Genomic DNA, 16171 nt, shown 5'->3' with positions numbered 1-16171 from the left:
GTTTTATTTTATTATTCATTTGTTTTTCTTGAGTAAGAGTTTCATTTTTATCACATTGGTATTTTAAATGAAATATGAAAAAACAAATCCTAAAAAGTGTAAAATTTTGGAACAAAAAATTTCACGAAAATAAATTGTCACGCACAACGAGTCTGTGTGCAAAATGTCAGCTCGATTGGATCACGGGAAGTGGGTTAAAAAACGACCGAAAGATTTGCACGGTCGTAAGCGCGCAAGCAAGCAAGTGAACTTAATATAAAGGATTTAAAAATCTTATTATGTTTGAAAAATGCCAGCACAGGCATCTGGGCGCAGGAAAGATGTTAGAGCAGGAGTAGTAGGCCAGTTTGTACTCGGGCCCGTACACATTTGTGATGATGCTGGAGATAATGTTGCTGATGATGATGTTGCTGATTTTGCCGATGATGATGCTGATGGTGATTGTAGCTTGGCATCAAATGTGCAAACATGTTTGCATATTTTGCGCAAGTATTAGTTTCAGACTTCATTTAGACTGGAGGGTGAGCTATGAACCTCTTTTGGAAGGCGTTGATTTTGTGTACAAACATCTTAACACCTCCTGGATTATTCTTTGGGTCTTTCGGTCAAGTCACGTAAGTAGGTTGAAAGAAAATAACAAAAAACGACGATGTTTTGATCACAACACAAGCGATCGTCATCAGGACGATCGCTTGGGTTGTGATCGAAACGTCGTAGTTTTTTGTCATTTTTTTTCAACCTATCTACGTGATTTGACCGAAAGACCCAAAGAATATTAATTCCTGCAGTCACGAAAGCTTTAAGTCAAGATGCCTCCTGTATTATATGCTTTTTAGCATCTTGAATGTGGCAAAAATATCACTTAACAGAATATAAGACAATGAGGCAATGCAATGCAAACACACTGGATTGGTCTCTAAAATGACTTTATTATACAATAAAGGTGACAAATCAGATATTAATTATCGGGCCATAAACCTTTATCCTGAAATTACACACATATTCACCTAAATCATTATCCCAAAAAATGTAGTACATTAGGTAACAACCAAACAATAGAAAAGGCTATTTTTAATCACTCAACAAACGAACGCCTTAAAACAATCACATAATAGAGATATGCATTGAGTACAAATAAGAATTCCTCATTACATTCATATCTTTTTTGAATTCATTTGATTTTAATAGAACAAGCATATGATCAGCTCTAAGTGAGTTTAAACACAACATAAATCTGAGGAACACCTGTAATGGAGGCATTGCCTGTATTAAATGTGAGTGCCCAGCTTAACACATGTGTGTGGCCAATTATACATTAATTAATTATTTTGGGTTATGCCACGTAATGATCTGACCCAATCTGTGTCGTTAGAAAAACCTCCACAGCCAAACAAACTAATTAGAATAGCAATCGCCCACTTCAGTCATTGTTTCTTGCTGTGGTTGTCCCACCTGATAACGGACGCTTGTGTTGCACCCGAAACGTCGTGATTTAATTTATTTTATACCTACGTGACTTTACTGAAAGAACCAAAGAGTACAGTCACTTTGTCTTCCTGGATATTTACTCTGACTTTCTAGATATATGCGCTGAAGATGCCTGCCTACGTCAGACCTGACTAAGTAGCGTAAAATGGCTGGATTTAGATAGTACTAAATGTGTATAAATTGCAATAAAATGTTCACGTAGTATATGATGCATATTAAATGCTATAGATTATGTTGCATAGTAAAAGGTATAAGACATTAAACAACATTTTTTGGAATATATGCTGCAATTAAATGTAATAGAAGTATGTAGTCATATTCAGCCAATATCAATATACTGCTGGATGTAGGCATCCCAAACTGTCACCATCTCTCTCAATCCTGTATCCTAATTATCCACATAGCCACATATTTCTTGAAGGCTTCACTCGTTTTTTAAAGGCCCACCTCTTTTTTGAACGCCCACATTTTGTCAACGGTCCCACCACTTATTTATAGATCAACATCTTTCTTAAAGGTCTCATATTTCTTTTGCCTTGGCTTTTGAGTGACACTGAACTTGGTTCTGAGCTGCAGAGTCGTTGTCATTTTATGTCAACGATATGGATAAAGTTGTACATATGTGGAAAGGTACTGATTTAATTCATAAAAACATTTGGGAGGCTGACGAAAATGTGCAGGTGAGCGGGAATGTCCGTATTCACCACGTCAACTCGTTCAAGATATATATTGAGTGCGAACCACTTTCATGTGAGAGAGATACAGAAGGGATTGTTGTGGCAGGATGTGGAGCCATACACATCAAGGTCCTATTGGCAGGGTCGTCCATAGGTGGGTGCGGGGCCAGGGGAAAATCCCACTGTGTGGGCACCCTGACGCCTTCAAACTAAACCGGAAGTGGTGCATCTGACAATTTGACATTGAAACGCCCCCCCCCCCACCCTTAATTGTGGGAGAAGATTAGAGGGGGTTTAATGAAACCATGTATTTTATAATTAAATATGTTAATCTGAAAACATGACATATGTTACTGGTTGGGTCACAGTTTATCAATATATATTCACCTGAATATTCATGCATTAAACAGTGTTACTTAATAATCTGCTTTCAATCAGCACTGAGCATGTAGCTGTCAGAATTGTAAAAAAAAATCTTTCAATTTCAATAGATTCTCTAATTAGTCTTGCCCAGTAATAATTCGTTTTATACGAAACATCAACGTTAACAAACTCATTTGAATTCCCTTGTTATCAAGCATGTTCTGTAACTGCCGACAGTTGTGTTTGTTATTATTTAATATTTTTTAGTCTTCTTTTAGTCTGATGCTAATCTCTAATCCTGTCTGACCAAGACAGCATTGGCCACAGGATCAATTAATCCGGTACACACGTTATGTCGAAACGCATTGGTAATTAATCTTTAGTACCAGATATAAGTTTTGGTATTATATGTACTGTGCCAAATTTCACTCGCGTTTTATTTTTTATCTATCTAATTTGTTGAAAATAGAAATACAAAGACATGGGCTTAGGCAGGACGCATTGCTTGAAGGGATGATGGTTGGTTATCGAGACTAACAACTGAGTGGCAGCCAAAGGGGCGAACATGCCCAAGAGACCATATATTGTAGAGATGGAGCGTTAAGATTAGTCAAGTGCTGGAGCGTGGTGGAATGTCACATTACAAGACCATGGGAGATGCCGAAGGTTTAGAAACAATTCCATTCAGCAGAAGATCGATCACAGCTGATGATGATGATGAATGGAAATTATTTTCAGCCTTCATTTCACTGCTGTATGAAGTTCTAATCATGGCTAAGTCATGTGGGTTATTTTACTATACTTCACCACACTGGACAGTGCGGGTTGGTGCAATAGAGGCCCAGAACCAACTCAAATATCCCTTGCCATTGGGAGAAATATGATCCAGCAAGGATTGATCATGGCTGATAATGATTATTGGCTAATAATGGATGATAGTGTTGATATATTGCACAATTGATCTGCAGCAATACTCGCATCTTGAGTACAACTATCCAACAACCATGCTTAGCTGATGATGCATGTTTTCTTTGATTCATTCTTCATCGTCTTCTCGTGGTTCTGCTGTATTTCTTGGATGTTCTCATCCGTGTGCGTCTTGATCACTTGCGTATACTTGCTGAATGTATTCTGCAATTTCTGGAAGAAAACCATATCATGCTCACGACCGAATTTATTTTGTCGAAATAATTTATAGAGGTGACCTCAGGAGGAGGTGAGATGGCTGAGCGGCAGCAGGTTTTCCGCTTGTTGCAGGAGTTCGAGGACATCAGCCACCCTGGTAAATACTGATATATGTATTTACCATACACAAATCATTGTTTAATATTCTGTGACATTCTGAAAATACCAGATTGTATGTTCTGGAATGACAGTCCAAATTTTCAAAATTGTATGAATGAATCGACTGACAGGCTGTCCACTTTCAGATTGGGACAGCTGCCACTGCAGGTTCTCTTGGCTAGAATAGCGCAGATGTACTGCAAGGGAGGCACGGTAGACATAATACATATTACGAAAACGACGATGATGATGAAGGTGATGTGGATGATGATCATCATATCGTTGACAGGAGGGGATAGGCCTGGCCACCAGTATCTGTAGTACCCATGCAGCCCTTTCGTCAGTCCAATGTTGGTTGAGGGCTTCACCAAGCTGTACAAGCCCTGGGGATTATTTTACCCCACTGGTCACTACGGGGTGGTGATAGGAAGCATAGACGTGCCCACCACTTAACCTCGCAGCCGCCTATGACAACTTGTGGTGCGTAGTGGTTCTTGCCCATCCAAGCACTATCCATGATCGTTACTACTCAGCTTGCGAGATCTGCCGATATTGGGCAGATTGTGGGTGATTTTGCAATTGTGTAATATACAATTTCTTCGTGTGGGCACTCGAAGCCCAGATTGGTGCACAATTCTCAAAACAGGAAACTACGAGTGCGAAATCTGCCATATGAAAAGTTTTGGTGATTATCTATAGCATCCGTCTATAGATAATCCAAGTATTTAGGGTATGGCTTGTCTTTGGCACAGTTACCATCGAACGTGACTTCCAAATGGATATTTATGTCGTTGTTATTTAGATGGTAAATTGATACAGTAGTTTTGGAAAGATGGAGCCGTACTCATTACCTTCAGAAGTAGTCTTCTAATACAGATAGGTTTTCCATTAGTGTGTCGCTTAATGATCTTCAGGTGTGTTCCCTGAGAAGCCATCGCTATTTCGTCTTCATAGATACGTTTGCAGGATTATACATTTGCAAGTCGCTGGTGAAGATGACGTGACTTTACCGAAAAAACCTAAGAATATGAATCCTTGCAGTCACGAAAGCTTCAAATCTAGAATGAATGCCCTCTACGGGGAGGAATTCCACCTATCTGTTAGAGTTTTTAAGAGATAACGAGACAAGAAGTCACAGCTTCTCGAGACGCTGGCCTTCCTCAAGAGATGCCGAGATAACAATATCGCTTTCACACTCACATCCGCTGCTGTGTCCTCACCGAACTCTAAACAGATTTTATTTAAAGCTAGCCTATCACTAATCTCGGAGAGAATAAGGTTACTCCGATCTGAACTCGATAATTTAGACAAGACTCTCTTACAAACACATTTAATGTTAACACAAAAAATGTCACCTTCCGATTGGAACCACGTTGATAACATGACTTCTGCTTCTGCTGACTCAATGTCAGCCAAATGCAAAGCTAACCTGATTTCTAAATTCAACCTCCTATCTAAGAAGAAACCAGAGCCACACATCACAAAGCTGGATGTTAACAAGACCGTTATTAATCAGAGTAACATCCCAATTTCTGACAATCTAAAAACGGTACTGGCCAAAGGACTAAATTTCGCCGTCACCCCTAAATATATACCAGTAGAGGATGTGATTTCTCAGATTGATGTAGCCCTCAAGAGGCATAGGACACATCCATGCGGATATAGCAAGAGCTGAAATAGCCACTATTCTTAAGAATGCTAAGAAACCCACTAGTAACATTAGCAAAAACGAACGCTCTGAACTCGCGGACCTAATAAAGAGAGATAATATAGTCATCCTCTCGGCAGACAACGGCAATGCCACGGTCATCATGGATAAAGATTCATACAACAACAAAATCCTGGACCTACTTAATGATGGGAGTTACTCCAAAATTAAAAACGATCCTACTAATAGCCTAACGACAAAAACCAACAAAATCATCACGAGTTCGACTTCCCTAATCAAACCAACCAACCGCCCCTCTCTAAAACCATCGGCGGCAAGACCTCCCAGACTCTATGGTCTTCCCAAGATCCATAAAGAAGGCACCCCGCTACGACCCATCGTGTCGACGATCAACTCTCCTACCTACAAACTAGCCCGGTTTCTATCAGATACTCTGCTTCCCTTCACAGGCAAGACCTCTTCGGCAGTACTCAACTCAATCCAATTAGTCTCTATGGTCAAGGACATGGTACTATCTCCTGATGACATCCTCGTCAGTTTTGATGTAGTATCTCTGTTTACCAAAGTCCCAGTACCGGACACCCTAACAATAATTGAGGACATGGTCCAACATGGATTGAATTCTGATGTACCTGGGCTGGTTAGGCATTGCCTCACCAACACCTACTTTACCTGGAATGGCACGTTCTACAAACAGAATGAGGGTACCCCTATGGGCTCCCCCTTGTCACCAGTGATAGCCAACATTTCGATTTAAAGCTTTCGTGACTGCAGGGATTCATCTTCTTGGTTCTTTCGGTAAAGTCACGTAGAAGGGAAGTAATAAAATAATAAAAATAAAACATAATAAAAATAATTCTCACGCCGTTTCGGCCACAACGCAAGTAGCCATCCTCAGGTGAAACCAGGTCTGTCGAGGCGACAGCGTCTGAATGAAACAGCACACGTGCTTGGAGCATATATATAAGCTGGGTTGGAAGGGGGGGGGAAAGGGGGCGCCTTGACAAAATAATTTGCATATCAAGAGGAATCCAGCATACCCATGGGAAATGCAGGTATGTGATTAGTACTACTTGTGTCAGAGCATTATGCAGGATTAGCAGCATCCAAGGGAGGGGATATGGGAAATGCAGATATGTGATTAGTGCTACTTTGCCCGTGCATGATGCAGGATTAGCAGCATCACATGGAGGGGATAGGGGTAGCATTAATAAAGGGAAGAAGTGTTAATAGTATGTAGCTGCAGTAACTAAAACCACCACGTAAACAACTAAAGTATAAACTACATAGTATCATCATTATACTAAATATACTCTACAATAAGCTGAGTTACTAACAGTAAGTAATGCATTACAATTCTACGTCATAAAAAATATTATATGCTTCCATCTAAACTTTATTCTCTTACATCACACGAGTCTACACCGTACTATATATTGCCATAGACAAACCCAAACATTAAATTATATACTGTATTGTAGAGTATATTTAGTATAATGATGATACTATGTAAATTTCGATTTAAAGCTTTCGTGACTGCAGGGATTCATCTTCTTGGTTCTTTCGGTAAAGTCACGTAGAAGGGAAGTAATAAAATAATAAAAATAAAAACATAATAAAATAAAATAATTCTCACGACGTTTCGGCTACAACGCAAGCAGCCGTCTTCAGGTGAAGAATGAGACACTACCAAGCTAGGAGCTTATATATAAGCTGCGTTGGAGGTGGAAGAGCGCCTTAACAAAAAGAATGTGCATATGAAGAGGAATTTAGCATATTCATGGAAAATGCGTAGGAGGTGCGCGGGGGGGTTTCAAAGTCATATTATGCCCATGCATTATGCAGGATCAGCAGCACCAAGGGGGGGTGCAGGGATTAGCAGTAACAAAGGAAAGGAATGTTAATGATATTTAGCTGCAGTTACTCAACAACCACGTAGAAAACTAAAGTATAAACTACATTACTTTAGTTTTTAATGTAGTTTATACTTTAGTTTTCAGCGGTTATGACATTTTGGACTCCTGGCTTCTTCTGATGGTGTTGGCCGATGTTTCGTTGGTGGCGACTCTTTCTGTCACCTCATAGTCTGTAAGGGCTTGCTTGATGTAAGTGGCAAGGACCAATTTTAGATGGTTGATGGTGAAAATTAACGTCCTATTAATTGATTTAATAGTTTGAGTCTCCAGCATGGGTTTCCTGGAGCACAAGAACGTCGATATTTTTTTTGGTTTAACACTTGGGGGGCACATCACATTTTATACGTGAAAAGCCTTCCACGAAAACTATGACGGGGAGACAGTCCTCTACTCAGAGCAGGAATCTGCCAAACAACAGGGACTATCTCCTCTTCTAAACAAAAGAAAAAAGGAAGTTTGGGAGCATAACAGTGAGGTATGGGAAGCTTTAACTCCCAGACTACTGTAGGCTCGCCCCCAATCAATGGAAGTTGCGGAATGGTGGTGTTGGTGGTGGTAGCTTATGCACCCACTGAAGACGAATATCAGTGGAGGGATGCAGGCAAAGCCGATGGGTCAGATGCATTCTATGAGCGCCTGTCACAAGTACTTGCTAAAGTGGCACCTCAGGATGAATTCATCTCATTGGATGACTTTAATGCCGAGTGGGTCATGACACTGGCACCGAGGCTGGAATGGTTGGAAAACATGAACCACGTCAGTTCAATAATAATGGTAGAAGGCTGCTCGACTTCTTTTCAGGCCCATGTGCTTGTAATTACCACCACACTTCCAGTATCGGTGGATCCACACAGCATTGATACATGCCTGGTCCTCGCAGGAAAATCTGTATCGGTGGATCCACACAGCATTGATACATGCCTGGTCCTCGCAGGAAAATCTGCTGGTGACAACAGCAGATGAAGGCCCATTTCCTACCGTGGAGCTGGCCATCGGCTTATCATTTGTAAAATGTTATAATCGCTTGCAGCTGGAGATGACATCGCCCCCCTCCTCCTGATGCTGAGGGGAAATAGTTCTGTGTCAGGACTGTGGATCATGCATCTTCCATGGCTGCATTCGATACGTGGTCCAGACCTCCTTAGAAAACTAGGTTCAGGAGGAGATGTTGTGGCTTGGTGAGAAAAAGTGTCAGGCGCACTGCCATAGTCTACAGCATGCCATATCAGAGGCTTAGAGAGCCATGCAGCACTGCAAGGATAAGTGGCTGTTCGGTTTGCTGAGCAAACGGACGCGGCCTCATTAGCCTGCGTCACAAATCACAATTTAATTCCATTAAAAAAGTAACTTGCAATACCTCATCTATTCCCATTCTTAGAAGAAAGGATGGTGAACTATCTTTGACCCCAGGAACAGGTTTTCAGGTTTTCTGAGCATTTCTCTGAGGTCTTGGGGGAGAGGAAATCCCTCATCTCAGATAACATCATGGGCAAAGGTGGGGATGATGTGACTGCGATTTATCAAATATTGGAAGTAGTCACCCCTTTGAGGGAATTGCTGAGGCGCCATCTATTGAGGAAGTACGGAAGGCGATCTAAAGTTTGTGAACAGGAAAAGCGCTGGTCAGAGTCGATCTCCAAAACGAACTGCTGCGGGAGGGTTGCATTTGTATGCAGACAGTCCTATATGACATTATTACAACCACAGTCTGGACCACTGGATCGGTTCCGCAGGATTGAAATAATAATTCAAGATCGCCTTACCATGCACGCTGAGGAGAGGCTTGCAGAGCCCCAATGTGTTATCAGGCCAGGGCGGCCTTGCACAGACACCATGTTCCAACAGAACCAACAGCTCTGCTAATTGAGCTGGTCGAGGCCTAAAATACCATAAATAGGTCAGGGCTCTAGGTTGTTCTTCGTCTATTCAGAATCCCAGACTCTCTGCTCACAATTATTAGGGACCTTCATGATGGTGGGTATGCCCAGGTAAAGCTACGTGGCTGGGAGCCACAGCCATTCCCTGTTCACCTTGGGGTGCGACGGGGATGTCCTCTGTCTCCTGCATAATTTAATAACATTTTCGTCCATGTACTTCGGGAAGATTTCTGTAGCTTTACTGGAAGAATTCCTATCTGGTACACATACAGCTGATCGATGCCCGGGTGCGGTAGAGGGATGGTTCAATTTTGGTCAACCAAGTTATGATTGCAGAGGATCTGGTGATTGCTGCTTACTCAAAACATGATATGGAGCCTCACTTACTGAACTTCGAGCATGCTATTAAGAGGTGGGGCCTTACCATCAGCCCCACCAAAGTGACGTGGAAAACCTGGTATAATCACCTTGTACTGATTTTTAAGGAATGAAATTTGCTTCTCCTGGTTGTCTTGTTCTGCTTTCATGTTCTTTATCTGCAGTGCCATGATCTTTTCATTCTGCTTGTTCTCTGGAAAATAATTCAACGACATTTATTTACACACCTCCGCCCAACGTCAATGCTTTCTAATGTTGAAAGCGTTTTTTAATCAGCTATGTTTGTCTGCTCATCAGTCGTGCTCCACATAATGTAGAGCATAATAAGGTGTGGAGCCAGGCTGTTGATAGAGGCAGAAGAAGGTAGGCACGAAGTGCCAGTTTACAGAGGTTTTTCCACCAGGATTTGTAGAAGCAGTTTTGGAACATCCAACATACGATTGAAGGCACCCCCAACATACTTTTTGCCCCGCCACCCTGCTGGGCTGTTATTGGCCCATTTTGAACAACCATGCAAACCCACTAGAGTATATGACGGCATGTGCAGGGCCATTGGGGGAGAGATTATGCAAGCTTACAAAGCCCCTGGAGAGCAGACCTATGTCGATGTGTGCAACCGCGGGGTAGAATAATCTGGGTTACCAGGCCAGATCCAAAACAATGTAATTAGCAGTGTCAATTGAAAGTACTGTTTCTGCTCAAGTCAGTGCGGGCACTGAGTGTGCCCGAGTCAGAGGCAATTGGAGTGAATCCCTACCAAATCCCTCCAATCCCATGTTGTGTTATAAGTTCCGTGGAAGTCCTAATGCATATTTAAATCTACAAGAGTGACTCTGGGGAGCATGTGAGAATGAGGTGTGGGGTCGTCACGATATCGGCTCATCACTCTCTGGGATGACGCTACACTTTTATAATGGGGAGGTGGGGGGCATGATAACTCTTATAAAGAATTCTATATTAATCCAACTTACATTTAAAGTTATGTTAATATTAGGAGCTCATGCTATTAAAATGTATCAAGGAGGTGCCTAAAACTTGAGACAAAGCCCATGCTTAAAGGCCTGCGTGCCCTACAAGCACAGCTGCTAAACTACTCATTGTTCTATCGCAGCCTTCTTGTGTACCCAATGAGACTGCTACCATTATTATCACTGATTTAATATTTCCTAAGACATTAAAATGCACGACATTATCCATGTATATACATGCGTTTTTCTGTTGTTACTGAGTGAATAGACATTGCTGACCTCTTGGATTAACCTGATGCCAATGGCTATTTGTGATTGAGGATTAAAGTTGCATTTTCTTACCCATGTCCTGCTGTTGAAAGCTGGTCAACGTCTTGTCTACTATTAGGATCGCATTACCACTCTCCTTCTTCTGCTCCAGAAATTCCTTGTACATCGTCTCCATCTGCAAAGGTGGAAAAAGTGAAGGTACAGCCTTTTAATTACATTAACACAAGGTTCCACCAGGTCATAAGAAGCCACATTGTGTGAATCTCATGCCCAACAAGGCTTCATGAACCAGGCTTATGCTGCTGTACAATCTTCTGCTACTGCTATTTATTGGATGTTCCTACACAAAAGGCCGTGTACACAGTGACATAGTCTGTGAATTAACTCCACCACAGCTCTCTATACTTCATAGGGGTTGAACTGCATTGTTGTGGATTAAGTGCATGGGTCTAATAAGGGCTTGCATAACTTCAAGTGATGACTAGGGGTTTTATTAAGGTCCTGACGAATTTGAAGACGACTGTTTTCCTCTAATTGAAGGACTTCCTGGAGGGTTGCAGCATTTCGGCAGATGAGTGGGGGAAAGATGTGATAGTACAGGCAGCCAGTATGTTGGGGTCGACTTGAGAATTTCAGTGATACACCGCATTGCATTGTTCAGTTTGACATCAATACGTCGAGTGTGACTACTTCTAGTCTATACTGGGGAAGAGTATTTGGCTACAGAGCACACAAGGGCCATCATTGATGTCCGTAGCACTGGTGCTGATGCTGCCCAGTTTGTGCTTTCTAGTTTATAGCCCATTTTGACCCTTGTTTTGGTCTTGGACACATTTTCAGATAGTCGTGGACGGTTAGCGTATGGTCTCCGAGATAGGTTGGAGTGAGGTCGCATCGCACATTGTTGCCACAGAAGGTCGCTTTCAGATTGTGTTTGGCACTCCTATTATCAAGATGAAATGCAGTGACTGTTGTTTTCTGGGGATATGGCTTGAGCCTTCATTTCAGAAAAAAAATCCCCCAATGGTGTTTAGATCTTGGTCATTGAAAGTGGCTGCCAGAGCAAGGTTATCCGCATATTACATTTGCGTGACCCGGTTGATGGCACGTCACTCGTGTAGACATGAACCTTGCGTAAATCCATGGTTGAGGAACCAGTGTGAGCTAGCATTGTTGCCCATATAGACACACAGTTGCCTATTGCTTAGCATCATCCATATCAGGCGTATTGTTTTGAGGAAAGGAATGGTCCCTGCGAGCGTCAACATCAAGCCCTTAATCTAGACTGTGCCGTAGGATAATGACAAGTCCACAGAGGCTGTGCCGGTCTTGGATTTCTTCTAGAATGTGGAATTGATGTGATTCGCAAGGGCAAAAACTTGTTCACAGAAGCTGCATCAAGGGCGGAATCTTCCTTGTTCTTCAGGGATTACTGACTCCACAAGCGGGCGGATTCTCTGGAGGATGTTGCATTCCAGATTTTGTAGGTTGTGCACAAGAGTGACATAAACCTATAACTTCCTGGGTCATCAGTTGGCTTGCCCCATTTGGGAATGCCAATGACTATATTCTTCCGCCATGCTTTTTAGATGAATCCAGTTGTCATGTATTTTGTGTATAGATTGCCAGCCATTGGAGTCCCCTATGGCCTAAGTAATGTAGAGATTCTGGGGAGATATACCATCTGTGCCAGCAGCCTTGCCTTTCTTCATTGTGTAGCGCCATTGTTAGGCTGTATGCATGTTACCATTGGAACTTACCTGTAGTAGCAGACATGTGTCAACAGGGGCTGGTAGACAGGCGAGGTGGGATAAACCGGACCGTTGGGCCACTAGGGTCCCCAGACCCCAAGAGGGGGGCTGGGGGATATACCAGGGCCCCCTAGACAGTTCCAGAAGGGAGGTGGGGCTAGGGGTGGAGAGATCCTGGAACGGGTATAAATTCCGGACCCCTGAACGGGTCCAGCAGTCCTCGTCCACCTGAAGACCAGAAGAGCTACCCTGAAGACCTGAAGCGAAGAACCCAGTGGGCAGAACCCGGACTCCTGGCTAGGGTCGGGTTCAGACATAACCAGTGTAGGGTTAGCGCTATAACCAGAGTGAGGGCACGTTAGTCCAGAGGGTCTACCTCCTTAGGATATCGGGTGTGAGGGGTCGTTACCCCTCTGTGTTATGTTCCCCTAGTTGAAATGAACGTGTTGCCTCTAGCGAACCATCTCTCCTTGTCTTGGTCCCACTACAATTACATACAGACCCTTCCTCACTTACTCTGTACTGATGGTGGTGTGGTCTTGTAAATAAATTTAAGCCAATTCTGGTGTAATTGAAGATAGATCCCTCGCTTGATGTTTTTTTTGTGAAGGGTCCTTTTGTGTTTTACACTAGTTTGGAGGCTAAAGAGTTGGGCAATCTGCCACTCAAAGTGCCCTACTAGAGCAAGGCCTGTAGCATTGCTATAATTGGGAATCAGAAACATTTCCAACCATTCTCATTGCGAAGATATGGCCACATTTCAACAAAGTAACAAAAAAAATTATGTTTTATTTAAATGAACATTAAGGCAGTGCTCATGTTTTGATTACAACCCCGAGTAAGTTGTTTAAATTACACATTTCTCTTGTGGCTCAAGTATATAAGTTCAAACCCCACTATTGACTTCTCCACAATGTGGCGCTCATTTGTTGAGCCCGGAGGGATGATGGATTGAGACAGCTACCAATCAGGATTTGTTTGAGAGTTACTTACTATTCTGCTGAGCCACATGACCAGTTAAGATGTATTGAGTCCAATTACAAGCATTGCTTCATTTATTTGCTTTCTTTAGTGTGTCCCTCATTCCCTCATTAGTAATCGGTGCATTATATATGTGGTTGTTGTGGTAAGTCACCTCGTCTCCGAGCCCTGTGGTCTTATAGTAATCCTCTTCAATCTTCTTCATCATAGCCTGATATTTCCTGAAGCCTCCGGGCTGCATGAAGCCCTGGTACGTCTCATCCACGAGGCAATACAGCTTTTTAAGTCGTATTCTGCATGTTTCCTGTGATCGCTGCTTGTTCTGTGTCCCCAGCTTCAGAAATGTCGTCTTCATGTGCTCCTGTAATCATAACAACACGCATTGGCAGTGATGTTGATCCTGGGCTGTTGCAGTAGTGTAGCGTATTTAACATGGGCCCTAGAGCAAGAATTAAAAAGAAAGGCCCCTGACAAATTGCACTCAGCCTTTCAACCACCCACTCAATCTCTCACCCAGTCACCTATCCTCCAGTTCACTCACTCACCCGCCCACGAAATTGCTTGCTTACCCACCCACTCAGAATCAGAATTTGTATTTAGACTGGAAGAATCAGATGAGCTATGGAGCTCTTTTTCACAGATGTCCAGTAGGGGTGGGTCGTAAAGTTAGAACAAAAATCAATATAAATAGATAGGAATTAAAAGTATAGTAAAGCTAAGCATGTAACTAAATATAAAAAATAAGTAAAATTTGCATAAATACATCAATTCCTCCCAATTTTTCAACACCAAATGCATTCTTGGGCAAGGAAGCAAAACAACAAAGTCTTAGACCACACAAGACAATACATAGTCCCTCAAAGTTGCACTCAGCCACCTACTCACTGTTATTCATTTATCCACTTTAGTCCAAGACGCTTTACAGACGTTAGTGGTTTGAATACTATAGTGGGGTTATAATTCTAGTTATGATCATAGGAGGACAAGTGGAAGTGGTTAAGGAGGGGTTGGGGTAGGAAAATTGATAGGAGTAGTGCTAAGGGTTGGGGTAATGATTGGGTTATTGACTATACTTTGCACGTGATAATCAATTGACATTCCGGTCGCATTTGGCTGAGGCTCTTTAGAATAGTACAAAACTGAATTGTGGAGTCTGCGAATGCCACACCTGATCCTCCCACAAATGTTTTCACTTGAACTTGAGTACTAACCAGCAGATGCTCCGATGTTTCTGACTTATGCAGCATTTCGTTTTGTGCAAAGCACACGTGCACTGCTCGCATGTGTAGTGGTGGTATTGACGTGCGCCGGCAGTGATGGATCACGGGGCGCGGGGTTGGGCACGCGGTGTGGGCGTGGCATGGACGCGCGCGCCGGTGGTGAGGCGCGCTCACACAAGCTGGGAAAAGAGGATCGTAGCGAGTGCGCAGTGATTGGTCAGATAAGTGAGTACTCTCAGCGACGTCCGCAGGAGGGGTATAAAGGGGGACGCGCGAGAGCACTCGTGGTCAGTGTTAACCAGTTGAAGACCGAAGACGGGGTGGAGGAGGTAGGGGCCCTGTGTGGCTCGGAGCCGAGACTGGAGGGACCGTAGTCCGACGCCCGTGTGGGTCGGGACGGTGGTACCCAGAGCCGAGACGGGCACCCCGGCTGGGTGTGTCCCGGAAGGCTACAGGGCGTAAGAGCCCGTGTCAGTACAGCTGAGTGGGTGTTGGTCACCCGTGTAGCTGAGTGGGTGTTGGTCACCCGTGTAGCTGAGTGGGTGTCCGTCACCCGTGTAGCTAAGTGGGTGTTGGTCACCCGTGTAACGAAGTCGTAGCTGAGTGGGTGTCCGTCACCCGTGTAGCTAAGTGGGTGTTGGTCACCCGTGTAACGAAGTCGTAGCTGAGTGGGTGTCCGTCACCCGTGTAGCTAAGTGGGTGTTGGTCACCCGTGTAACGAAGTAGGGTGTTAGTCATCCGTGTAACTACAAGTTGGTGAAAATAAAGAGTGTGCTACCCGTGAAGTCGTCTCCTGCCGAGTTACTACTTTACAACTGGCGTCAGAAGTAAACCTGTCTTCAAGGAGAATGGACACAAGGAAGACTTCTCGTTCCCACGTGCAAGACCGGGGAGACGACGACGTACCGGTGACACCACCCTCGGGAGGAGAGGACGAGGAGTTGCCGCCGATGCAGCACTTCGCGGAAATGGCCGATGCTCCGCCCGCCTCCGACACCAGCCTGCAGGACGCACACTCCCGCCTGGCGGAGTTGCTGCTCGCCGCCGCGGCGATCTTGGCGGAGATCTCCGTTCCAGCGGCCGGTGGAACGCCTGCGGGGTTGGAAGAGGCGGCGCGGCTGGAGGGTTCCCGCCATAAGGCGTTTCGCGCCAAAAGTTTGGGAGTTGGCGCCATTTTTGAGGGTCCGCCTCCGGTTGGCGGGAAACGCGGACACCACGTGGCCAGAGGTCTCCACACAGCGCAGCCCGCGTCATCGGCGAGCGCCGGAGCTCTCCATTTTGCGCCTGCAGAGGGAGCCGACATTTTCTACAACCACAGCAGCGCGCGGG

The 16171-nt window shown here is 43.9% G+C and overlaps 1 protein-coding gene across 13 annotated transcripts in view; it reads right to left on the bottom strand.

The window, feature by feature from the left end:
- Positions 1-909: 909 nt before the first annotated feature.
- LOC133361693 (guanylate-binding protein 1-like) overlaps positions 910-16171 on the bottom strand; it is a 123927-nt gene continuing 108665 nt past the window's right edge. For 9 of the 13 annotated variants that reach the window (XM_061580684.1, XM_061580683.1, XM_061580685.1 and 6 more), the window contains 5 exons: positions 13777-13983; positions 12651-12938; positions 10963-11065; positions 9742-9845; positions 910-3668 (listed from right to left, as the gene is read on the bottom strand). In XM_061580684.1, the coding sequence (XP_061436668.1) occupies positions 3537-3668; positions 9742-9845; positions 10963-11065; positions 12651-12938; positions 13777-13983 (834 nt within the window). In that variant the 3' untranslated portion in view covers positions 910-3536. The remainder of the gene's footprint in view (positions 3669-9741; positions 9846-10962; positions 11066-12650; positions 12939-13776; positions 13984-16171) is intronic. The other 4 variants (XM_061580696.1, XM_061580688.1, XM_061580686.1 and 1 more) reach the window with 3 other exon arrangements.

The sequence above is a fragment of the Lethenteron reissneri genome, unplaced genomic scaffold, assembly GCF_015708825.2.
Source record: "Lethenteron reissneri isolate LAM-NWPU_2019-01 unplaced genomic scaffold, ASM1570882v1 scaffold_120, whole genome shotgun sequence".
Classification (NCBI taxonomy): Eukaryota; Metazoa; Chordata; class Hyperoartia; order Petromyzontiformes; family Petromyzontidae; genus Lethenteron; species Lethenteron reissneri.
This window is presented reverse-complemented; position numbering and strand designations above follow the sequence as displayed.